Source organism: Fundulus heteroclitus, chromosome 19 (assembly GCF_011125445.2).
Source record: "Fundulus heteroclitus isolate FHET01 chromosome 19, MU-UCD_Fhet_4.1, whole genome shotgun sequence".
Classification (NCBI taxonomy): Eukaryota; Metazoa; Chordata; class Actinopteri; order Cyprinodontiformes; family Fundulidae; genus Fundulus; species Fundulus heteroclitus.
The window spans coordinates 22,427,114-22,453,559 of record NC_046379.1 but is presented as its reverse complement, the minus strand read 5'-3'; the positions used below and the strand labels follow the sequence as shown (position 1 = coordinate 22,453,559).

At 39.9% G+C, this 26,446-nt stretch overlaps 1 protein-coding gene across 2 annotated transcripts in view; it reads right to left on the bottom strand.

Moving 5' to 3' along the window:
• Positions 1-26,446, bottom strand: part of mta1 (metastasis associated 1) — a 54,056-nt gene that overhangs the window by 9,940 nt on the left and 17,670 nt on the right. Inside the window, exons 3-9 of one of the 2 annotated variants that reach the window (XM_012871582.3) lie at positions 22,596-22,689; positions 10,654-10,780; positions 7,598-7,661; positions 5,549-5,666; positions 4,122-4,224; positions 2,231-2,330; positions 1,937-2,125 (exon numbers count right to left, since the gene is read on the bottom strand). In XM_012871582.3, the coding sequence (XP_012727036.2) occupies positions 1,937-2,125; positions 2,231-2,330; positions 4,122-4,224; positions 5,549-5,666; positions 7,598-7,661; positions 10,654-10,780; positions 22,596-22,689 (795 nt within the window). The remainder of the gene's footprint in view (positions 1-1,936; positions 2,126-2,230; positions 2,331-4,121; positions 4,225-5,548; positions 5,667-7,597; positions 7,662-10,653; positions 10,781-22,595; positions 22,690-26,446) is intronic. The other variant, XM_036150600.1, reaches the window with a different exon arrangement.

Here is a 26,446-nt window from a genome sequence, read left to right as displayed (position 1 = left end):
AAGACGATTCATCGTTAACAGGATGAGGGACACAATCATAAAGGTTAAGGAACATTTACAGAACAAAAACTGATTCAAGCAACATGTACCCCTTTTCTTGTCTGGGCAAAGCTGACCTAAGATCTCTTGAGGAATTTTAAAACGAAAATGCAATAAAGTTGTAGCAAGTAGCAGCCCCACCCATGGCGTGTTAAAGAAAAGGCTGGAGTGGAAACGAGAGTGAGCAACAATGAGAGTAGCTGGCCACCAGGTGGCGGAGTAGCGCTCACAGTGAAAGCTCATAACAAGGTGGATTAAAACCCGGCCCATTCTTCTCAGGCTCAGAGCCAACCAGAACATGAGGAGCTGCAGCATCTTCTTCCTGCCTCCTAAGTAGAACCCGCCCGATATTTGAAATGCGTCTGGAGATGTGTGATCACTGCGTCTTAGAGCAACATTTCTGCCGTTTCTACCAGCAGAACGGCGCCGCTTTCCGAGCACACTACAGAGTTCATAAATAATCAACTAAACATGAAAGACATCTGCAGCGATCCCCTTAGGGTGGTGTTTAGAAATGCACTACCTATCCGACAGACAGGTGTCTGAAAACATTTGTGTCTATTATACAACAGTGTTGTTGTTCATATCTAAAACAGAAAGCTGAAATACGCCTAACAAGATCTGGTGGTTTTCCTCGGTGCATCTTGAGCATTAATGTCAGTAATTTGGGCCTTCGTTTGTGCATCTGAGCTGATTTTTGTTGATACAACATACCTGCCCATGTTGTCTGACAGTAGTCAAGCTGAGAAATAATTAATGTTCTTACTACTAGCTTATTCAAATCAATACATGTCCAATATACGAATGATGTAATTCAAATTAACCCTTTGTTCTACTCAGCTTCACTTATTTTACATCTACTTTTGCTGATTTCATTTGATCTTTTTTTAGGTAAAAGGTAAAGTAAGTTTATTTATATAGTGCTTTTCAGTAACAAGACGATTCAAAGTGCTGTACATTTACCTGTTCATGACAGGTCAGAACAATTTTGACTTTTCCCATTAGGTTTCACTATTCTTTCTAATCACATTATTCTGTCACTGATCAGCTGATGTATACCTGGTATTCATTTTACATTTATTTTGTATATGACTGGGACTGTGATGTTGATTTAATTCAATTCAATTCAATTTTATTTATATAGCGCCAATTCATGAAACATGTCATCTCAAGGCACTTTACAAAGTCAAATTCAATCATATTATACATCAAATTAAAACTACCTAGCCGTTGATTTCAGGTGAAGAATTTCTTAGTGATTCAACCCAGATTGTTCAATGCACCAGTAAGTAGCACTGACGGTGAAACAAATCCCTCATCATGATGCTACCACCACCGTGCTCGACCGAAAGATCGAAAGCTTTACAATGGCTCCTCCAACACATAGAGCTTCTCTCCAGAGGGAATTCGGCTCGTCCACATCAGCAGCTTGATGGGTACCGTCTGAGTCCGTGGTGTAAGTCTCGCCTCACTCTAACTTGATTGCAAACGGTGTTTCAGCATCGCCATTGAGCCTCGGTGATTCTAATTTCCTTTTCATTTAAAACGGTTAAGGTCATATTGGTTGATGCTTCAACACAACTAGGTATTCTCACAGGACGATGATCACAAACATGCATCAAACTAGATTCAACAGACTTCCCAAAGGCCTGACCTCAATCTATGACAATCTAAAAGCTGGCTCCAGGTGCAGGAGACCAGCTAATTTCAATGAACTCTACCAGTTCTGGTGAGTGGATACATTTCCAGCCAGAATTAAACCAGGATCCAGTAGGTTAGGGTTACCATGCTTGTGCTGAATGATCGACTCCGCTCTTTTTACTTATGGAAAACGCAAAAAGCAGAATAGAAACATGAGCACATGTATGAAGGTGCTACTTCTCGTTGCTTCGCTTACAAAATCCTGCTGGATGTCTGTGAAGTCTTTGCCGTATTTCTCGAGCGCTTCCTCGAACAGGTTGGCCTCTGAGGCGCTCCACTCCTCCATTTCATCCCTGCAGAGGACGGGCCCACCCTGAGGCACCAGCGCCGCGATGGCTCGAGTCATGTCGTAGCCGTTAGCGTGGAGCGTGTCCATGGCGTGAAACTGGAAGAAATCCAAATTACTGGGTTAAAGTGTTAAACAATCGTTGACGGTTAGCAGCTGTAGGGACACAGTTACACCCCTGATACTGGCTTTTACGCGTCTCACCAAAGTGATGTCCCTGGAGGCAGCGGCGGCGCTCATGTGGAGGCTCGGCTGCCGGACAGAACTGCTGCAGTCCAAAGCTCTGGCAAATGTCCCTACTGACCTGTGGGACAAAGATTCGAGGTTTAAAAAGTCGCAAAAAAACTGATGTATGTTGTGATTATTAAAGGGATCCTGCATGTTTTCTACTGGGGGGAAAATATGCTGACCAAACGTTCTCGATTTCTCTGTTTGTGTCTAATGTTTGTAATGAACCATATGATTAGTTAAAGTGAGAGTTTACGTAATGGTTTCATACAGGATTTTTTCCCAGCATACACCTCAAAGAAGTGGCATTGTGGACCAGTGTGGCTTCAGTTGCAGAAGTGAAATTTGGGGTTGTTAGAAGGGAGTCTAAAGTTCAACCAGTGCTTGGCTGATGGAAGATGTAACTGAATAGATCATGGTATCGTCTGCATAGAGGTGAGTTTTAACATTTGTCAGACTCCTTTGCTGATGTCCAGAAAGTCTGACTTCAATTGTTTTGCAATTTTGTCCTTCTGCTGAATGACCATAGAGTCAGTCAACTATTATACTCTTGGGTAGAGTTGCTTTAGACTTGGGATCAGAGAGAGATTTTATCTACTTCCAGAATTTGGCTGGGTTATTAAGATTTTCTGAAATAGATTTTATGCAAGTCTGCAAGTTTTGTTTTCTTAATTTAAAAGGTACATTTATTCCTCAACGTTCTAAATGTTTGCCAGCCAGAGACAGAGTTTGTTAACCGTGCTTTAGACAAGGAAAGATTTCTTTCTCGGAGTAGATTTAAGAGATCTTGAGAAATCCAAGGATTAACCTTTTCTGAAGTCCCATATTTTTTCGCTGGAGCAAACGGACAAGAAGGAATTTTGAAAGTATTCCCAGGCATAGTCATCGTCACAAACTAATTTTAAGCATCCAATATCACCGTTATATAGAGAATTTTCATTCTCTATATATTCTCTATAAATGCCTGGACATTGAAATGTTTGAAATGTCTTCTAAAGATTTAACGGGGTTTAGACTTTGGCATTCTTTCATCTCTCACAACAGCAATAGAATAGCGCAGTGAACGCAGACATCATTGCAGAAAACACCAGAAGAGCTGAACTTATGGGTTAATGCAATATCCAACAAAGTGGATTTAGTTGAGTCTTTGCAGTTTAGCCTAGTAGCATTATTTATGATTTGAGTCAAATTTAAAGAGTCACAAATTTTCTTAACACCATTAGTGAGAGGAGATTGCCAATTCCAATTGAGATCTCTCATCAATAATATTTCTGTGTTGCCAAGAGTATTAAGCATGTCAGAAAGAGAGGAAAGTGCTTCTGTTTAAGCTAAGGATGGTCTATAACATCCCACTATGGTGAGGTGTAAAACCTCAGACATTTAATCTCATAGGTAGTAAACAGGGTTAGTAATTGGCAAAGATACAACATTTAGACTTGATATCGACTGCTACTCCACCACCCTTACCAAGTCTATCAGCTCTATAAACTTTGTAGCCCCAAACAGCGATAACATGGCCACTAAAAGGCTTTATTAGCCAGGTTTCTGGCAGTATGATCACATCAGGGTCAATTATAATAACAGAGAGCTTAATTAAATCCAGTTTTGGCTGCAGACTTCTGACATTAAGGTGAAGAAAGCCAAAACTAACTCTGCATTTGAAAATGTTGGGTGTAATATCTTGAGGAGGCCCAGGGAAAACATGCACATATCTGCATAGTAGGAGAAGCAAAAAAAGTGACACATTTCACACATTTTAGTGTATAATACAAAAGCAGTAACTCTACCTAGGATGGACACTCAAAAAGTATTCTATATATTAGTTTTTCCTTCTACAATTGTTTTGTTAGCATCGCTGTTGACATACCGGGCTACGACTAAAAACTGGTCGATCTGTTTCTCTGTTAGCGAGCTGTTGGGGTCCCAGACCTTCTCCTCCAGTTTCGCCAGGTCTCTGCCGTCCGTTTCGTCTAAATTCACCGACACACAGAAAGAAAACCACACATGCTCTCTGATAAGTTCAAACAAGATTACGTTTGATCGTCACACACATCAACACAACACAGAGCTTTGAGGAAAGGCTGTTTAAAAATAAATTGCTACTGAGGATGTAAAAACTGGTCACAGTGCATTTCTACGAACGCACAAAACGTGCTTAGGCTTTGAAGAAACAATTTCATTAAAGCTGGTTTATTCAGCAACCAGGTAATTTTTTTAAATCCACCTATTAACAAAAAAAATCATAACATGGCCCAATATATCCAATACCAACTTAGTGCATTAAATTAAGATTTTTTTGTGGCATTATATCACATTACATTACGTATATATTACATCACATTATACAAATCAAATCAGGGATGTGGTTACTCGTTACATGATATTTTCCATAAAAGTACAAGTTATGCTAGCAGCGCCTTGCAAAATAATTCATAGGAGAGTGAAGGAGCTTTTCTTGTCAGATTCGGATTTTGCCCCGGTCTGATTTTTTTTCTAAATGAGTAAAATGGGCTACAAATTCTTACATGGAGGTTGTCGCCTTGAATCTGAAAGGCAAATTAAAGAATTGCAAGATCACCCCAGGTTAACCGTCAAAGCATACGTATCTTACTTTTCTGTGATCTATTATAAAACTGACAAAGCCGCATCTAAGTACTTGCTGTTGGTTGGCTGGTTTATGGTGGAAGTGTTTGGTTTTGATGCAATTAATTAATTAGGCGAAAAAAAAGCTGCATTTTCTGTGATTCACCTGCCGATGACCAATCAGAGCCAATCATGGGGGGGGGAAATCATCATCTAAGCTCTAATTTATACCATTTGAATCAACACTAAGAAGCACCTAATTGTGAAGTAGAAGGAATATAATGTAGTATTCAACATTTTTTTTTTTTTTTTACAAATAATAATCTGAAAAGTGTGGTATTTGTCTTTAGACCCATTTATAGCAAAACAGCTAAATAAACACCAGGCTATGTGATGGATTATCAAAAAAAAAAAAAATAAAATAACATCCGTTGAACTAGACTGAAGATAATGACTGTAATTTGTCAAAAATGTGAACAAGTCCAAGAAGTGTGAATAATTTTACTATCCACTATAAAACTATAAAACCATTGGATAGCGCTGGGGTTTTCATTTTAAATCAAAGTTGTTTATTGGGCTACTGTGCTGTGTAGAAACATAGCATCAATATTCAGTGGGTGAAAAAAAAAAAAAAAAACATTCCCTGAAGAAAAAAAAAAACAACCTTCTCTTAGAATTCAATGTTGATTTAAACAGCCCCGATTAAACTACCTTCATTCAGGAGGTCGGTGATGTCCGCCTGGTATTTGTTCCCAATGCGGATCTCCCCTTTATCCGCCAGCAGCGTCTTCTGCTGGGGGTCATACACCAGCGAGTAGAAGAAGGCATCCTGGGAATTACAGACGGCAGGAAGGTTCAGACAGTAAAGATGGCCAACCAGACCTGAGAGTGCGCTATCTCTGACTGGGCGCGCATGGCTTCCTCTCTACTAGTCTCTCGTCTCCTCATTACTGTGTTAGAACAGAACATTCTGGGTCAACATGCTGAATAATTCATCTGGAAACAGGAATCTTCAAACTCATAACACTTAGGAGCACACAGCCTTATACAAGCCCACAAATCTAACACACCTAATCACTTATTTGGAAATCCCAGGATGCTGCAGGGCATCTGCACCTGGGGCTGGATGCATAAAGTAGTTTCATTGCCATGCACACAAAAATGCACTCTCAGAATTATGAGGCTGTGCACGTGTATGCATCCCTTTTATACATTTCAGTCAGCCTATAATTGCTCCCATGGGCACAAGTCTGATTTTCACTCACATTAGGGCTGCACAACATAGCACAATATCAATATAGTAAAGAACTGCTTGGACTCAATAACTAGGAGCTAGTTAGACAAATGCAACATATTCATGCTCTATATACCAGGAACATATTGCGTAATGTTAGTTGTTTAAAGCAAGAAGAAATATTTTTTAGAGGGCACCAAGCAGTATGGAGGACCAGTCCTGCCATAATTCAGATATAAATATAAATGCCACAGAGATAGAGATATATTAGAGGCAGAAATATATCCGTGTTTCAGAACTAAAATAAGTAATTTGGGGGAAAAATTATGTTTTTTGAGGGGAAAACGTGCTTTTAATATTGGGTGTAAATAAATATGATAGAATAAAAGAGCAACAGGGAAAAAGGGAAAATCACATGTAATACACAAAGAGACAAGAAATCAAGAAAAACTGAAAATGAGAGATTTAAATAAACAACATGGAATAAAGCAAAGAGATAAAATAAAGCAGTTAAATATTGAAATAGAAATATATATTGGTTATCGATTAATTGATCAATTATTGAATAAATGTATTTTTATTATTTTGTTGCATTTAATGACACATAACTATATTTTTTACTACTTTTTAACCTGTTTTTATTTTATTGAGTAATTTGTTTATTTCTGTATGCATTCTGAAATATGGCAGGATTGGTCCTCCACAGCATGTTCTGGTAGAGAAAGTGAGAAACTGTACTGCCATGCAACTCAGTTTCCCGCTGCCAATAAAGCAGCCCAATGCAAGTTTCTCAATAAAAACATGCTGCTAGGAAACGTTTTTTTTTTCTTGTTTTGTTTTTTTCATTACCTAGAAGGAATAGCCACTATTTGGGTTTGTGATTGCAATAAACTAAAAGCAATATCAGCACTGTAGACTTAAGCATTGGTTTACTTTTTGCAACAAGTCCTTTCGAGATGAACCCCAGAACAATTAAAATGTTTGTCAGTGTATTTCTTTGTCCCGATTAGAAGATTACAAAATGTTAACGCAGCAGTTGGATCGCAGGAAATGAAAAAAATCTAGATTAAACTTGTACAAAAACAATCACAGTTCAGCATTCTTTTCTTTATATAAACAGCAACATAAATAGAATATATTCCATGATTTCTGTCTGACTCCGCACCAAGAGTGATGGCTTCTCATTTTCTGGTCGTTTAAACTAGATTCAGTTCAACAAACAGCTAAAGAAATTCAGAACATTTTCTAAATCCATTTCTTAACCTTGTATTCATATTAGCATCGTCTGAGTGAAACGCAAAACTGCTATCCTTACAGGTACCATCATGCATGATTGCAGGCAATAAAACCAAACCTCAAACCTTTCCTATAAGGAAAGAGTGAACGGACCCAAACTCTAGTGTTCATCGTTTTTAAAACCGCTTTATGCACGGTGCACATTTTATGTTCACGCATTCTTCATTTGCACATTGTTTGTTTGCAAGAAGACGCGCATGGCAGCGTTCTGGGCGTAGACACACACGTACCTCTCTGTCCAGGTAGGACTTCAGGGCTTCTGTTTCATTCAGCAGCGTCACGCAGCACTTTCCTCTGGAGGTTGGCGAAAATGTGCAGAAAAACAAGGTAGAAAGATGCACCAGATGAAAGAAATTGCAAAAACAAAAAGGCAGGGGAGGAAACAAAAGACGAGAAAGAACATTTCCAGTGTCGTACAAAAGTGTTCATACCCCTATAAGGAAACACTGTCAAGTTAAAAGCAAAGATTTCTATGTATCTTACTGTAATTTCATGTAACAGACCAACAGAGATTAGCACTGTGGAAGTAAGAAGATACACCTTATATATTTCTTTAAACAAATGTAAACAAAATAACCGTTTAAACTGCATTTGTTTGTGTGTATCCAGCTTTTTTATGCTGATACCCCAAATTAAATCCAATGCATTTAGAACCTGTTTAAAGTTTAAAGAAAATGAAAACCAGTCACAAACGCAGACCCAGAAATGCTCCGTCACAAACTTTTTTTTTTTTTTAAGACTAACAGTTTTGGTAAAACGTTGGTTGAATAAAGGGTAGCGTTTGAATTCAGTGTTTATTATTTAAATATGTTATTAAGCAACCGCATAAAATGGCCAGGGATGCAAATATATATTTTTTTTATTTTTCTGATAATTATCAGTATCGTTCAATATGATTTCCATTTTATCGATATGCTTTTTTTTCCTATGTCGTCCAGCCCTATTTGGTCATGCAGAACAATGATCTGGTCTTTTTGGGAAAAGTAGCAAGAAGAAACCTGTTCTTGTCTGCAGTTAGCAACAAGCCACATGAGACTGACATGTGGCTTGTCATTTAAGAAAAATATTAATTTTCTTTAAATTAATATTTTTATCCTACATGTAAGAAAAAAAAACTATGGGAATAATATGGCACATCATCTTGAACTTACCATCCATACTGTAAAATGTGGCGGTGGCAACATCATGCTGCGCAGATGTTTTTTTTTTCTTCCCCTTAAGACAACCCCCCCAGAGACATGATACCCCAGAAGGCTTGCAAGTACTGTATAACTGTACTGAAAACTGCTTCCACAAAGTACTCATTCTACAGAGTAAAATATAAATATATGCCACACTTTGTTGGTTTAATAAAAAAAAAAAAAAAAAGCAATCAACCCTTTGAGTTGGTCTGTCACTTAAAATCTCAATGAAACACATTGATGGTCTGGGTTGTAACATGGTGAAATGCAAGGGTATCATGGAAAAACCAGTCGTACAGAATCCTTAAAAAACTTCAGGATCAGATGAATCACAGCACAGAGGTCAGTCAGTTACTGCATCCGCTTGCTTGCCTCCTCTAATTGCTACTTTCTAAGTTTAGATGATTTCACAGGAAATTATTAACACCTCTATTTATAATTCGAGAGGGTGACAAACTCACACACCCGGTGAAAAAAGCGGCACACCAGCGTTGAGTCGGAAGTCTTAATCAGGCTTGGATTTTCACTAAACTAGCTCCACAGAGTTCTCTTGTTTAACATTTAACCTTCCTCGCTTCTCCTCAGAAATGTCAAGTTATGATGTTTTGATGAGTAGGGCCTACTGATGAGTAAAGGTGGACTTCAGTCTGGACACAGTCTACTGTTGGCATTTAGTGCTCGGTTTGTCCATGACGAATATGAGGTTTAATTAGCGCCAGTATCTTTTTTAATGAAAAGCATGAAATCTTTTAACCCTCAGACGTCATTATAGACATTTTCCTCTATTTGAACACCTTTCTCCTTCTCAACTTATTGTTTTCCTTTAAACTTCTCAAACACCCTGTGCCAGACTCAAAACTATGAAACATTTAACAATTTAACGATATTAACCCTTTAAGTCTCAGTTTGATTACTTGATGTTATTGGGATTATTTAAAAAAAAAAAAAACAATCTCTAAGCTATGCAAGAGTCAAAAACTGTATTTTCATACATTATGGGTTTTGTTCCGCACCCCATTTAAAATGTACCACTAACTCATAAGGACATGAATCTGGATCCAAACTGCTTAAAAAAAAAAATAGTAGAGATGAATGTTTTTTTCCAATGTTTGAAGTGAATTATTTTTTCCCCCCAAATATCAATACTGATCATGACAATTATACAGCGTTTTGGGGTAGGCTGAGCCGCTTGTAAGGGGCGGAGCCTGAAACCCTGGGAGACGGAGGAGGAGAGGTATGGCTGCTACTCGAAATGAGAGCGAGTGAGCGCTGTTATCCTGACGACTCCGGGGGCAATTTAAAAACCACAGATATTGTAGCTTTCCAGCGCCATCATTATCTACTGGTGGGGGAGTGTGTTTGTGTGTGTGTCCAATAGGGCAGGACTCCACTGCAAATGACACAAACAGCACACAGTTGTAGAGGCAGAGATGACGTAGTATTGTGTAAGCAACCAGTAAGATCACATTGTTACATAAAAGGGAAATGTGTAGACCTGTTTCATCTGGAAAAGGTATCCTTCAATGTCTTTTGGTCAGATCTAGGTAATTTAGAAAACAAAAGTGGTATAATTATGAACTGGACCGTCTAAGGGGGCACCCCTCCAATATGATGACAAGGGAAACATTTATAATATATTGAACAATAGTAGAGGCTGATATAATGTTTATATAGAAAAAAAAGACTAAATGAGCTATTTTCTATGTAACAAATGTTGAGGGGGTGGGATATTGTATTTAGCTTTGGATATTAGCCAAAAATGTGAATGTATTATTAGTTTCACTGTGCCAAAAATGTCACTGACTCATATTAAAACAAAATGTATAAATAAATGTATTTTCAGTTTTAGCCAATATTATGTGTTATTTTTTTTTTTTTTTTTGTTATTTTAAGAGCTACATTTTGTGAAATTTATAGATGTTCATCTGTAGCATATTTTCTGTAGCGGAAATCGTTGTCGTCAATGACTTAGAAGGGTAAAAAATAAACACAACACCTCAGGGTTAATCAGCTACTAGTCTTATTCAAAGATAATCATCATAATTATTACAAATGATCAAAATGTTCTCGGTTTTAACATATTTTTTCCCCAGCCAGTAGACTACCTGATGTGTGTTGCTGGTAGGGACTCCAGCTGGCGGGACAGGAACAGCTCTCTGTGTCTGAGCTGGTGCTTCTGCTTCTCGGGGAGATCGGCCATCTCTGAATTCTCCATCTCCTCTTCAAGCTCCCCTAGAGTAGAAAGAGAGAGGGGAAAAAAAAGAAAAAAGAAATGGGTCACAGAGGTCAAACATACGCACATCAGATGAGGCGGAACAATGGCGTCCCCTGGGGAAAACTGTGGCAATGAAAAATCTGTCGGCTGGCTGTGGATACACCGTCTCAGGTGCCCAGCGAGAAGATGGAAGACACAGAGATGGGCACTTGATGAGCCAGAACAATGACACCCCCCACCCCCAGAGAGATGAACGGTGCTTAAACATCGCAGACAGATTTCTTGGGAATCTCACCGATTTTGTCTACAAGAAAAAAAGCCACAAGAAACAAGTTCACTTTTCATCCTGCCATCTGTCTAAATGAAAACCCTGGGAACCTTGTATGGCCTTCAAATAGGTGTAGGTGTACAGCTGCTGTTTTAGGTCTTACATGTTAATCGCGGAAGAAATAACATGCTCAGAAGAACAATAATGAAGTTTATAACAATTACCTGACATTCTTAAGACAAAACAGTGCACATAAAAGTAGAAAAGCTTCCTGTGCAGCTATGAATGGCGTTGACACAAAGTCTCAAATAGCAAAACGGCTCACTGCTGGGTACTAAGGATGATTGTCAGGAAGGGCTTGAAAAAGTTTCAAATGGCAGTTGTCATTAAAAGTAGCATTTTGTGTTTAATATAGAGAATCCATGTATGTTGGTTGAGTTAAGTCTCTAATCATATTGCAAGCAGCAGCTAGTTTGTATTTTTTTCCTTCTAATAAAACCTAATTTGTAGCGGGGTACGAGTAATTTTTGAAACAACTACATGGCAAAACCATGCAATTACAATAGGAAGTTCTTAGCAAATTTCAAACCGAGATCAAATTTCAAGTTTTTCGTATTTAGTTCAGGCCACAGTTGCGCTGTTAGTCCTGGGTTCAAATCCCAGCCTGGAGTCTTTCGGCGTGGAGCTGGCATGTTCTCGCTGTGCATTGATGGGTTCTCTCCGGGTACTCCAGCTGCTGTGTAGATTAATTGGTCTCTTGGTCTTTAGGGACAAGTGTGTGTGTGTGTGTGTGTGCGCATGGTTGTCTATCTTGCGTCTCACTGAGTTACTCTGCGATGGACTGGCATCTCTCGTCCAATGACCGCTGGAAATACCAGCAGCTCACATGCCAGGAAGGAAAGCATAGCGGGTATAGATGGACAGACAGATGGATTTATGCAAAGACGACAGTACAAAAGCAGAAGCTCTTCTGCCTCCGAACAGCAGCTACAAGAGCAAGTTTGAACCTCGGTTTTGTAAACACCAGGTTCAGTTCTCGGTGTCTTGTTCACAAGTGATGGTAGGAAGGCGTAGGAGACGGACAGCGGGACTGGGGCTGCATCTGCAGTAATGCAGACACTGCTCCGGTCTGTTGTGGTGGAGAAAGAGCTAAAAAGCTCTCGATTTACCGGTGCGCCTATGTTCCGACCCTCACCTATGGTGAAACAAGATTGGAAAGAACAAGATCCCAGATACAAGCGTTCAAAATTAGCTTCCTCTAGAGCAGTGATCACCAACCTTTGAGAAGTTGGGAGCTACTTCATTGGTACTGTGTCATACAAAGGGTTACCTTTACTGAGTTCACCTTAACCTTATGTAATATAAACATGTTTTTAAAGCATTTATCATTTTAAATCTATGCAAATACAGGTATGATTGAAAAGGAAGAGCAACTAAATAAAATAACATTTTAGATGCAGCTCTCTGGAGGGTTGAACAGGCTTGAGGGCACAACATATGGTTCATGGGGGCTACGTGGCGCCCGCAGACACCATGTTGGTGACCCCTGTTCTATTGGGTGGGCCGCGCTCATCCTTAGAGGTAGGATGAGAAACTCTGTTATCTGGGGGGAACTAAAAGTAGAGCTACTGCTTCTCCGCATCGAAAGAAGTCAATTTAGGTGGTTTGGGCATCTGACAAGGATACCCCCTGGGTGCCTCCCTTTGGGGGTCTTCCATGCACGACCCATAATGCCGTCTGGCCTGGGACTGCCTTGAGGTTCTCCAGAATGAGTTGGACGATGTCGCTGGAGAGAGGGACATCTGGGTTTGTCTTTTGGACAGGTTTGCCCCACGACCCGGGGGTTTTATTTGACTAATCAGTGTTACTCTATTTTTGGTCAGCATGCACTGTAAACAAAGTCTCTATGGGTTAGTTTATGAGCAATAAATATGGAAGAAAGCAACGGGGAAGACAAGCATAGAAAAGAGGGGTAGCAACCAAAGAACCTGAATGATAGATCTACTTTTTTAATCATGGGAAAGAATCACAACAACCACGAAAGTATCAAGAACAAAAGGGCATAAAAATCCTGAGAAATGAAGAGTGGGTGTAAAGAACTGACCAGAGTGAGAGACAGCCATAATGAGAGAGGAAGGAGGCCTGAGAGAAAGGAGAAGTGAAAACGAAGAGCACGAGAACAGTCAGTAGGTGCTCCAATTCATTTGGAGTTTCATTAGAGGAAGGGAGGCTGAGAGAGAGGGAGACGGGAGAGATGGAGACTGGGAGCAGAACAAAAGCAATCAAGGGATTTTCAGGAGAAGAGATGTGTGGCCAAAATCAATAAGTACTTCTTCACTCCCTCACTCTGCCCAGCACTCAGCACTCAGCAGCCAGCCAAATCACTATCAATGGTTAGGAAGAGCAGCGCTCACTCATGGATACACTCCACATTGGCCTCGCTGCTTCTTCTTCTTCTTCTTCTTCTTCAGCTTTCTTGTGGAGGCGAAGGACCACGGACCACACAGGAAACATACAAGCCAACATGACAGGAAGTGTCCAGTCAAGGTTACAACAAATTTACCATTTCAGATTTCCGGACTAAAATGTCAATATTTTCCCACCATGCGGTAACAAACCATAACCTGACCTGATGTTGTCATATTTTTGATCCACAAATCGTGACACAACCCAAAGCTGCCGTCAGCTTCTGACTGAGACAAGCAGTCAAAGGCTATTTTGCTGCTTTTCTTGGCACTTACACCAACTCAGATCAGCTCAATATGAAAATATATTACACAATTAATATTAAATCTTAACAAGAAATGGAAATACTTCAAAGCAGTTTACTATATGAGCCATTATTTTGTTTGTAAGAAAAATTCCAAGAAATTTAATTTGCTGGTTTGGGCTCTGCACCAGACTTTAAAGACCACAAGGAATGGCTAAAAAGAGCCCCAAGGCCCAAAAAAGGCAGTCATTTTTAAATAAGGGTACATTTACCTGTGCATTCTGTCAGTAATACTTATGTAATTTGCCAAATCAAACGTAAGACAGCATTTAAATACAAATCAACAGAAAAATAGCTACATAGTTTTCCTAAAAAATAAAAAAAATATTGAAATCAGGGAATAAAGTATGACACAGAGTGATCTATTCCATGCCTTTGTTTCTTGTATTTAGATGATTATGGTTTATAGATAATGACAATCCAAGATTCAGTGTCTCAGAAAATTAGAATGTTGTGAAAAAGTTAATTATTGGAAACTTGCGTCATAGCCTAATCACCTAATCAACTCACTACACCTGCAAAGGTTTCCCCAGCCTTTAAACGCACTCTCACTCTGGGTCAGTAGGCGACACAGTGATGGGGAAGACTGCTGACTGGAACGATGTCCAGAAGACAAACATCGGCATCCTTCACAAGGAGGGGAGACCACAAAAGGCCATTGCTGATGAAAATTTCATAGAGTTCTGGATCCCAGCATATAAATAGAAAATTGAGTGGAAGGAAGCAGTGTGGTAGGAAAAGGTGCACCAGCAGCAGGGGGAACCGCAGCCTTGAGAGGATGCTCAAGCGAAATCCATTCAAGAATTTGGGGGAACCTCTTAAGGAGTGGACTGAGGCTGGAGTCGGTGCCTCAAGAGCCACCACACAGACAAATACTAGACATGGGCTGCAAGCGTCTTACCTGGGCTAAGGAGAAAACAGACTGGACTTTTGCTCAGTGGTTCAAAGTCCTGTTTTAAGATAAATGTAAATTCTGCATTTCTTTTGGAAATCAAGGTCCCAGAGTCTGGAGGAAGAGCTGAGAGCTACAGAATCCATGTTGTTTGAAGTCCAGTGTGAAGTTTCTACAGTCAGTGATGGTTTGGAGTCCACTGTCTGTTGTTTCTGGACCACTGGGTTTTCTGGTCCACAGTCAATGCCACTATCTGCCAGGAATTTTTAGAGCAATTCATGTTGGCAAGCTGTACAAAGATGCTGATTTAATTATCCAGCAGGACTTGGTACCGGCCTACATTCTCAAAGGTACCAAAAGCTGGTTCAATGACCATGGTGGTCCTGTTCTTGATTAGCCAGCAAACTCCCCTGACCTGAACCCTGTAGAAGATCTCTGGGCTGTTGTCACAACGAGAGAAACCAGACCCAAGAAGGAAGTTGACCTGAAGGCAGCTATCAAAGCAACCTGGGCTTCAAGCAGGCTCATCTCCTCATTGCGTGCCACGATGATGCAGCAATTGAGGCAAGAGCAGAGCCAACCAAGTATTGAGAGCATAGAACATATACATTTTAAGCAGTTCACATATCATTCACGCACAACAGCCAACAGGCTAATGTTAATTTCCTTTTCACAAATCTAATTTTCTAAGGGCACAAATTAATTAGCAAATAAAAAAGAAAATTCAACATGTTTGTTGTTGTTAGTGTAATGTCCATTAAAAGGCCCTTCACAAAAAAAAAAAAAAACAGGAAATAAAAGAAAAATGTTTCCTCTTTAAATCTAATGAAGCTTTAAGAAAGTAGCATAAAGCAAGCTAAAGGCCTGCGGTTTACGTCTGGTTACAACGTGTTACAACTTTCTCTGTCCCATCATCTGTACTGAAAACAACCTGACTCGTTCAGTACACATACAAGCACAAACTACAAATCCCAGTGTGCATTGGAACAACAAGCAGAGTTATGTAGGTTCCCCTCCTCCGATCGTCATGCTAAAGGTTGTTTTTTTTTAAGTGACAAACTGAAAAGGGCCAAAATAAGTGTAGTCCATTTCTGCTGTTTGACTTTAAAACTGAACCAACTTATTTACAACTTACCCCCAGATGACTCAAAGGGAAGAAGTCAGACCCAGGCTTCTTCTACTTTCTTTAGCAGCGATTTTCAAACGCACTCTTACTAATTAGAAGACGGGCAGCCGCTTGCTGCGCCGGCAGAATAATGGTGAAATATTTACAGCTGATTAACAATTAAGAAAGAAATAAAAGAAACAGGGGCGAGACGAAGAGGAGCCCACCTTGCTGCAGCCGTTGGCACTGATCAATCTGCCAGAAGCTGACCCTTACGCGGTGAAAGCCGTGCACTCAGTCTGTAGAAACATTTTCCAGTTTCAAAATGAGTATGCGGTGGTGGGTGACGCGCATGCAGTATACTGATGCCGCACACAGCCGCTGAAGTTGTAGAAGTGAAGAAAAAAAAATGATTTCAACACTACCTGCACTTCTGCAGCAATACGCACCAAGATTCAATACAACACAGTTTATACTGATATAAGCAACTGATAATACGGCTATAATGTGACGGACTTCCTGCATTGGTATACTGGGTGGCTTTTCACCACCATCTGCCTCGCAGGGCTGCAGGCTGCATGTAAACTATGCATGTAAATTAAAGTGTAACTTATATGCGATTTGAGCCAATGAGTGCCTAGTTTTAGCCCAGAGTTTAGGTCTGTTTAAACCACTACTTTCTTCATGCATGTGTTGTTCCAATGAGCAGCTTGTCAGAAACTGGTTATGAAACAATACCAGAAAGGTCCCATATTTACTTAGGAACACGGTTGTATGAAAGCGCACACATTCAAGAGCCAGCAGATGTCAACGCATCTAGTTCTCCGTCATCAAAGTGTTTATCTGAGGTACAGAGCATTGCTCTTGTGTCTCCATTTATCGGCATACAGGTATAGCGAAGGCAATGTAAACTAAGCTACAGCCGACCCCGCCTGCCAGGCTGAATCAAACAACCTGAGGGAAATCCTGTAAACAGATAAAGTTGGGATTCTACTCCTCATGACGTCTTCTCTTCTGCACGCAGCCGACCGATTTCACTCAAAACGGAGAAGATGACCAAGATGCGCCGATCATTCCCTGCGGATGCAAACTTGAGATGTCGCAGGCGGCGGTCAGCGCTCGGAAACCTTGGATCTAGCGGCGCGCAGACTGAGGCAACAGCTCAAACAGCTGCAACCGTGGCAAAATAAAGCAGTTTAAATGTGCAGAAAGGCCCTTTAAGTAAAAAAGAAATTTAAAATACCTGCGATGCACCAGTCAGATCTTTTAGCCAAGTTCCATTGGTTGAATTTGTAACACTCTAACCTATCACATTGGCTTTTTTTTTGCAATTCTCTTCAAAATCTTAGATTTTTTTTTCCTACTGAATTGGAAACTTGTGTGTCTTTACAACAAAACTATCACTACAGAATAAAAAAACAGCCCAAAGTTAAGATAAGATAAGATGGGCTTTATTGATCTCACATTGGAGAAATTCACTTGCCACATCGGCTCATAGGAGAAGTTATAAACCTGTTCCTGTATTACTGAACATCTACAATCCTCCAGGTTATGGAGACTTATCAGTAAACGTAAAACCAGTCTAAAATAAATTAGACACATAGTTCTTAAAGATTTGTCCTTTCGTTGAACATCACGTGTTAAATTGTTACTTATGGTTTATTTGTTTCTTGCAGCTATACAGGACAGTCATGAAGCCTTTCAGTTATTCATAGTTTTATTAGAACCAGTGGTGGCGTCACGCCACGTGTGAGAGAGCAGCTGGTGTTACACAGCTCTGCCTTTAAAGACAATTTCACTATCATTTCAAATAAAATTAATTTTAATCCGTCTTCAGTGCCTTATAATGGTGTTCTTTATGTATTTTTCCCCTGCAGCGATAATAGTCAGTCCTAATGCTGACACAGACAGATTTCCAGAAGAGTGTCTGCGTTTCCTAATCCAGCGTGTTGCACGACACATAAAATCACCCAAAGAATAAGACAAAGCAACTTTCCTGTAATACCATCAACTTCCTGATCTCTGTTGACGTCTAACTCTCAGTTGTAGCCGTCTGAGCAGCCAACAGGCCTTCATTGAAAATAGAGTTTCCTTTCTAAGCACGTCTTACAGCTGTTGGCCTTCCTTGGACTTCCTGTTTGAATACTGGTGGTATTAAAAGCTACACGAGGCGTCTTCACATGGAAATAATGACCAAACTACCACACCAAGCAGCGTCAGCACAACCTGGACATGTCTGGTCTGGCATAGAAACTCCTGTCACCAGCTAATCTCTCACTGCATCTGTGAAAATAATACATTCTCAGTCACAAAAGTTAGAATCCCCTCCTCAGGTCTGTAACAGAAATACAAGACTGAAATGACTGAAGCAAAACTTTATATTAACCAAACGTAAAAGTGCCGATAAAATTAGAGCGATGACAGCTACCAGCTGAGACAAGGAAAAACTTTAAAGCACTTTCTAAAGTGTTTTTTTCAGTCTATTGTGATCTTATACAAGTTAAATAACCCTAACATGACTCAAAAGACACCCATGTACATCAAGTAGGCAGGAGCGCTTTAGTATGAGATGCTTGTCTCATGCGCGCATTACTGACTTTATACACAGACCTACACACAAGCCGGGAGTATCTAGTCCGCCGGTAGTTTGGACCTTCCAGCTGGCGCCTCACTGCGAGTCCTCGACTTCGCAATGTACCCACACCATACTCTCTACAAATTGCTTCTCCGTCTCAACTGTCCCGGCCAATTATCAATTATTGATGAATGGGTCGCCTTACTGGCCTGAGAGACAGGAGGAGGAGGAGGTGTGGGAGAGAAAGGAGCAGGCCTGAGGGTGAGGAGAGCTCAGCGGACATTTATTGCCTTGATGAACTCGCCATACTCCATATGCAGTGTGCTAATGTGGCAGGACTGCTGACAAGCATATAAAACTTCTACTTCTTAAAAATGAATAATGGAAACTACAAAATTGGATGTTTTCCACTTGTTGAATGCACCATATCCAACAGGTCACATTAGCCAAAAACACTCTTTGGTACAGAAGTAGGTGTATTAACACAAACTTTGGCGTGTTTAAAAACAGAAACGTCACTACGGTCTACGGAGGCATGTTGGTCGTTCATTAAGGCACACAGACCTAGAAGTTAGAGAGCGTTGGTATTTTCTCTCTTTTGCAATTTTAATACTTTTACAATCTTTGTTACAAACCATAACTTCCAGGCAGCAAAGTGGGCCGTCTGCCCCAGGTCTTCAATTCTAACCTGCATTGAGGAACTGACCTGGAGCTCACTTCACTGACCAACAGGACGGCTGAGCGGGAATCGGGATACATCTAAGTTGCTTTGTTTTCTTCCTTGAAGCTGAAGGTAGGGATCTACATTATTTATAGAATATGCAGAAACTGCAATTTACAGTTTGTGAAACTGACCGTGCCAACTGACCTAACCGCTGACATAAGATCATATAGCCACGAAACCCTGTTCAGTGAACAGACTAATAGTTCATTGTTGATTGGACACAAGCTTGTTGCCTTGTGCCTCGCAAAATAGTAAAATACCTTAAATTTCAAATTCAAATAAAAAGATAAATAAATAAATAATCAAAAGAAACTTCTCAGTCTTGGCTTGTAAAGTAGGATCGTCTTCAGCAATCAGAGAACAAAAAATTACACGACAGCACTAATAAAGGATCCTTTTTATCTACATTGTTTGCATTACCTTTTTGCATATAGGTTTTGGTTGCGGGCTGACTCCCTCAACAGAAAATATTGAAACCGTCATCTTCCATTACATTCATCTGTATGAGCAGAAAACGCTTTATCACAAGCGCTACAAGCAATTCTACAATGTTTTCAGTCCCCAGTGATGATGAACACAATTTAAATGTGAAAACAAAAGCAGAACTGGGTTGTTTTCAACGGTGTGAGCTTTACCAGCGTTACCTCTGTGAATTGTTTTACAGCTAGCATTAAGACCAGAGCTTACAGGAAGACGGCACCACCTTAAAAAGAAAGCTTGGCAAATTCATGCGTTTGAAAGGAGGAGCCTCAGAGCCAAAATGCCAAGTTCTCCACAGAGGCTGTCCATTCAGGAGCCCGACTCGACTCACAGGGAGGGACTAAAGCTGGAGTTGATAGTCTCACACTGAAGGAGCACTCTGCAAAGCGAAATACTTGATCAATGACTCACATCAGACACCCGGGCTTACATTTACGAACAGACCACGAAGAACTGTTCCCTACAGATCCATTGCAAAACTAAAATGAAAGGTTCAAGTCCCGTGGCAGCACCTAGAGGCAGCAGCTCCAGTCTATTATGCACGCTCTGGTATATATCTGCAGACTTGGCTTGCAGGATGTGAGGTTGCAGCTACAGAAATGCAGACGGGATGTTACCCACGCCCATGTGGTAGGGTGCAATTCTTGCCATTCTTTTTGTTTTTTATAAGAAATGTTGAAATTGGCAGGACAGCCCATCAGCACACTGCAGCTGTCACATAAGCATCTGAACCAAGTACCAATCTACTCAGATCCTGCAGAGTACTTTAGTATTTACTACAAATAATTTCTAACCCGCACCTTTTCTCTAGACTTTTACCAAAGCGGTTACAAAAAAAAAAAAAAAAACAGTTATTTTTTGTTGCTTTTAACACCCTTTCATTCTTCCCAGACAGACAACAGTCTGAACAGCAAACCTGCATAAACAGCTCAGCCAATAAAGTGCCACGTACTGATTGCATCACAACCCAACGCTGGGTGATCCGGCAAAAAACAAACAATCTTGCTCTGGAAAAGATATGCCCCCGTGGCTCCTCTGTGGACACTGCGGTTGAAACTTGTATTTATATAAGAGCGCGCGGTCCAAATAGCCCGGCCGGTCTCTTTCAGACTCACACGAGTGCTTTCACACCCTGCGAGCCAACGCAGGCTGCCACACCCAGCCGGAGTCTAGAAGTTGGCTCGCAATCCTCCCCTAGTTGATGGCAGCGTGTCTGAGAGTGTGGATGACAGCTCCAATTACTGGAAATGGTAAACTGAGTTAAAGCTGACTCTGAATTCAGAATTTTATCATATAATATTTCAGAAGTATTTACCTTTTGGGGGTGTAGCTTTAATGCTAAGCTATAAGGGTTTACATATGATGAACTTAAATAGGGATCTGGGTCTTAACACAAAAAAAATTGACAACCGAGCCAAAGTTAAGCAAAAAAAAAAAAAGAAAAGAAAAGAAAGAAATATTAAACTGTTTAATAAAAACTGAAGGAAAACTGACTAATGCTTGAATTGTTAAAGTACATGTTTTCACCATCAAATAAATGCACTCCATTATTTTTATTTTACCTTTAAAATCCAGTTCATAGAGTCGAAACCTTATCTGTATGCACACTTGGATAAGTGGTTTTGGTGACCAAGTGGCTCTTCTATTTTCCTATAAACTCAGAAGCGTTTGACGGTCATGTTCAGCTGAATGTTTTGAAACAATGCCAGGATGGAAAGAAAGCAGCGACAGTCCCTACAGTCAAAGCCAGCTCCAAACAAGGCGAGTTGTTCTATAGGAAGAAAATAGAAAATTACATTTCAATCACCAATCCTTCCAGAAACGGTTTGCCCATAAGAAAACAAAATGTTCAACCTACAGACAAAAATTAGTAGGACACTGAGCACCCAGATTACCGTTTCATTTCAAACCATCTATGGCCGTCTCTATTTTAGCTCAACAGCAGAATAATGCATGGGCAGGTCGTCAGTGTCAGAGCAGGCCACAGTTTTTTTTTTTTTAAATAGACGCTTTTAAAATCTTTCATCACACCGTTCCTACTGTTTAACGTTTTTCTAATTAGATTAGAGAAAGCGACAAAGTGAGTGGCTGTTTCTAAAGCGCTGCCCCCCTGTTGCTGTGCACTGCCTGTCAGCTGGCTGAAAACGGCCGATATAGTTTTCACCTGCCACGAAGGCAAATTGGTTTGCATGTCAAAAAAAATTAACAACTGATAAGTATCGCTAATATTATAGTGACAATAATAGCACCAATAATAAATGATTGTTGCTTTAAACAATGTTCAAGCAACAGTAGGATTATCGTGGTTTGTCTGTTTGAAATAAAGCATGAAGTTCATATTATAGATGTATAATTTAGCAATATGGTGGTATTCTTACTCAAGCATATCCAATGATCAGAACCTCATACTGGCACGTGCCTAGTCCAGGATTAATACTGAGTATAGAGGGAAAACTGACCTCCTCTGGCGATGACGGCAGCCTGGTTCTGGCTTTTTAGCAACAGGTTTTTGTTACCTGCAGCAAAGTCTTCTGTCACAAATCTTTCTTTTTGCACATCCTCCTGTTGGTTTTGCCACATTGCTAAACAGCCTTCCCTTTAAGGTCATTTGCATCCCCGTTTGCCAACCTGTCTCCCAGAAAAATATCCAATCAACGACAACATTGAGAGGCAGCATGAGGTAGGGCTGCACTGAGGATTACTGAACTTGCTTTTGGGAACAGCTCCTGCATTTGAAGAGCTGCATATGAACTATTCAGCACTTAACACACACACAGAGAGTGGTCCTCACACTGCAAAGCATACAAGAAACAATTGTCCCTACAAACAAGTCTGCAGACCGGACCAGTGCAGTAAAAGACCTTTTGACTTCAAGCTTGCGCGGTTTAATGTTAGTGGTTTTTACCTCTGCGGGGTAAAAACAAGACAAAGGGTCTTCAGCGGAGGGGAGAACGATCATGCCACGGCTGGCAGACGTGTTTTTGATGCTTGCTGGTTGGGTTACGGTCGGTCACTCACTTGCGTGTTTGTCTGCCAGAGCGATGAGTGTGCTGGAGATATCCCTGCGCCGGTAAAAACACACCACTTTGGCCTCCACATTCCCATTGGCTGTCTGCAAACCAGAGACAATCGGCGTTACCAAGGCAACAAGTGGTGCCGCACAGAGCACACCAACACGCATAGGCGTGTGAACACACACACACACACACACAGAAAATTAGAAAGAACAAAAAATAAGACCATAGCCCTGTTTTTTTTTTTTATTTAGCAAATTTCCCTAAAAAACAAAGGGATCTAAAACAGAGATCATAGAATGGTTTCGTGTTTTGATTATTTGAGGCTGAATAATGTTTTAAAAGCTTAAAACAGGAAGTAACTGAATCAAATTCTGAACTTTTACTGAATGGGGAAGTTGTCAGCATTCTGCCAGCAAGGAGGACTGCACTCTCTGTTATTCACTGAATTATTTAAATCCTATTTTACAGAACCCTCAATGTAAGAAAGGAACATTAAACTTAATAATTGGTTCCTGTGCACCAGCAGAGAAAGTTAAAACTAAACCATTCTTAGTATGTAACTTGAAACGAAGCTGCACGTTAGACAGTAGAGATCCTGGTGAGCAGAAAGGGCAAACTTAACTTTAACATCCTCTTACAGGACCGGCCGGTCCGACATCAGAATCCGTTCATGTACCATTTCCAAACAAAACCAGGTCACTGTAACAACATTCCTCAGTGTGGATGCCGTTACTGAGCAAAGAAAATGAAACGCCAGCCCTTCTCATTGGCTTTATTGAGTCTGCGTGAAAGCGAGAGAGAGCAACACTTACAGCAGATAACGGGAAGGTTGAACAGATGACAGCAAAGTTGCTGTTTATTCTTTTTGAGCCATTAACCTCCTTCTGTCATGAAAAATGCTGAATTTGGAAATGTTGGTAGCCTTTCAGCTGCTGTATTTCCTCTGTTTAACTTGACTATTTTCTTTTTTATCTGAATATGCCATATTCAATAATTGTGCAACACTCTGTTTTTATTTTAATATTGCCTTTCTGATAAGTTAATTCTCTGTTGCTATGGACCTTATTTAGATTAGCTTGTATTTCATTACTGATTTAGTGTATAAACTGCTCGCTCTCTCTCTCTCAGGGTGACATAATCTCTGCTCATAATGTAAATAATGGCTGCTTACAGCAGCAAGGCTAGAAGAAAAGACATTTGAATGGTACCGTTAAATCTTTCTGTATAATTGTCTGTAAAGAAAAATTAGAAATCTCTTTGGGGTCATAGACTAAATACCTGGACAATGACTGTGAATTTCAAAAACACAAGGGACATCTAAATGCCTGTCATCCAAGCAACAAAACATCTGAAATAAAACAATGGCGGACCTCCATAAAGGAATCCATCTTACAACTAACCTGGGAGTTTAAAAATATTAATAAAAATGTGCATTCAAGTTACGGTATATGGACTTGAACAGTTGCCAAATAATTAAGGAAGGCAAACAGAGAGAAACGGACAAGATCAAGAAGGTTTTTAGGCAGTAATATAAAACAAAAATGTGTGGATATAACCAATATAAGCTGTATGTAGGGGAGATGGTTTTCTAATGTGTTAATTTACAGTTGGAGAATGTGTCGCTGCTAATAGAAGATGTGATTTAAAGCACCGGAAATTAAACGTCGTCGATGAGAAACGAGAGTCGTGAATAAATAGCCAGGTTACTTTATTTTTTTTAGATGAAAATGTTTAACTTCATCAAAAAAGAAACTTTATAATGTTACTTTAAGTCATTTTCTCCAAAACATACTCAAAGCTATCTTTATGTCTTATATAAAGGGAGTGCGGATTCATCCAGTTTAGTTCAGTTTTGGTTTTGAGCAGGTGTCTGACTTGGAAGGATATTTCTCCCTGAACTTCCCAATCCTTAGTGCGAAGACACCGACAGAAAACAAGGCTGATGTGGAGAAAACATAAACAACTTCCACATTTTCCACACCAGGCTCCTGTCAAAAACTCCCGGCTCACATCCATCTGCCCTCTTTCAGTCGCGTCCTTAATATAAAACAGTTTTTACTGCTTTCAGTGCAAATCAGATAAACCCAATTTAAGCACACAATGTTTAATGGCAAGGATTTTAAATGTCAGGTTGCAATTATTTTTTATATTTACATGAAAATCTTTTGGTTAGTGATTATTGATAGTTTAATTTACCATATTCAATTTATAAAGAGACAAGCTGCAAAGCTAACAGCATTTTAGGCAATTAGGTTTATAAAGCCTTAAAGCACAGTGTTCCTTAAAACACCCATTTGTATAAACTTCGCAACAAATTGAACAAATTAAAGAACCGAAAATGTCTATTACACCCATTGCAAGAACAGATGAAATGTACCCTTTTCCACGAGGTAACATGAGCAAGAATAAAGTTCTGCTCAGGACATTTCATACTTCGTAAGTCCAGAAGTTGTGGGAAGTTGTCGTAGGTTCCCCCCACTGCAATGTTTATCAGTGTAGTAACAACACCTGCTTTAAACTTCTGACCCATTTCATGTCATACACGGACAAAACAAAATTAGAACCTGTTTGTTATGACCTGATCTGTGTCAAGAGCAAACAGCAGGAACTCCCAAACCAGGGTAGCAAGAAAAGAAAGATGTCAGTTTTGCGTCTGCAGCGCTGAGGGATAGGGCTGAACAATTAATCACATTTTCAATATAATCGTGATTTAAAAAAACGCAATTTCCAAATCGCAGAGGTCTGCAGATTTTGGCTATGTAACAATCAGGGAATTAGACACGTCCATTAGGTGTCGGTAAAATGTTTGAAGTGGGTTTACCTCCACATGGAAGGGAAGACAGTTGCAGCAGTGAGATAATCTAATTTTATTACTTGTTTTAGAGTTTATATAATCATACAAAGCATTAAGTACAGGTCAATCAGTTTAATACATAGACTTGCTTGTTGGTTGGACTTTGCACTTTATGTTCAACAAGGATTGATGTCCAATTAAATTAAAAGCTGTTCTCTTGAATAATATTCTGATCAATAGAAACATTAAAAGTTCATGTTTAAAATAGTCCTTGTTTACAAACATCTTTGTTTAGAGGCCATCTTTGTTGCTTGTGGTTAATGCGGAGAAAATTCAAAATTGCAATTTTGGTTGAAATATATTGTAGGCAGAACGCAATAATTTCTGCTCTGAGTTTAGACGCTGTGGGTCTTTTAGCAACTAATCCACATGGCGAGGAAACAAATTGATTTGTTGTTTGTATATATTTTAAAAACACATGATAAATTAAACTGGGGAAAAAAAAAAAAAAAAAAATCGCATTAAATCGCAATATTAAGAAAAAAAAAAAATCGCAATTAGATTATTTTCCAAAATCGTTCAGCCCTACTGAGGGAGACTTCTTTCCCTTGCCTTGTGGAGCATATGTTGGCCTGTCCAGATTTTTAAAGACAAGGAATCTGACCGCCGTCCCAATACACTCTAGAAGTAGTAGTAGTGAGTCCCTTTGGTTGCACTACCACAATATCATTTTAGCTGCAACCTAGCGAGCCATGCGTTTTGCACAGAACGTTACGGCAATTAAAGCCTTTTCTTTAGTGAGACCTCCTCTGCACCAGACGGCTGTCAGTGAAACACAACTCATTACATTTTATTACAAGTCTCACACAGCAGCCTCCAGTTCCTATTACTCTCTTAAACTGAAAACAATAAACAGGTTACATAAAGAAAAAAACATGTTTCCACACATGCATTGGAGCCAGGATTTTCTTTAGGCGGTGAAGGAAAGACAACGAATGATGTTAAAGGGATTTGCGTCGTTTGCACTGAGGCTGAAGCCTCAGCAACCGGTGCACGGC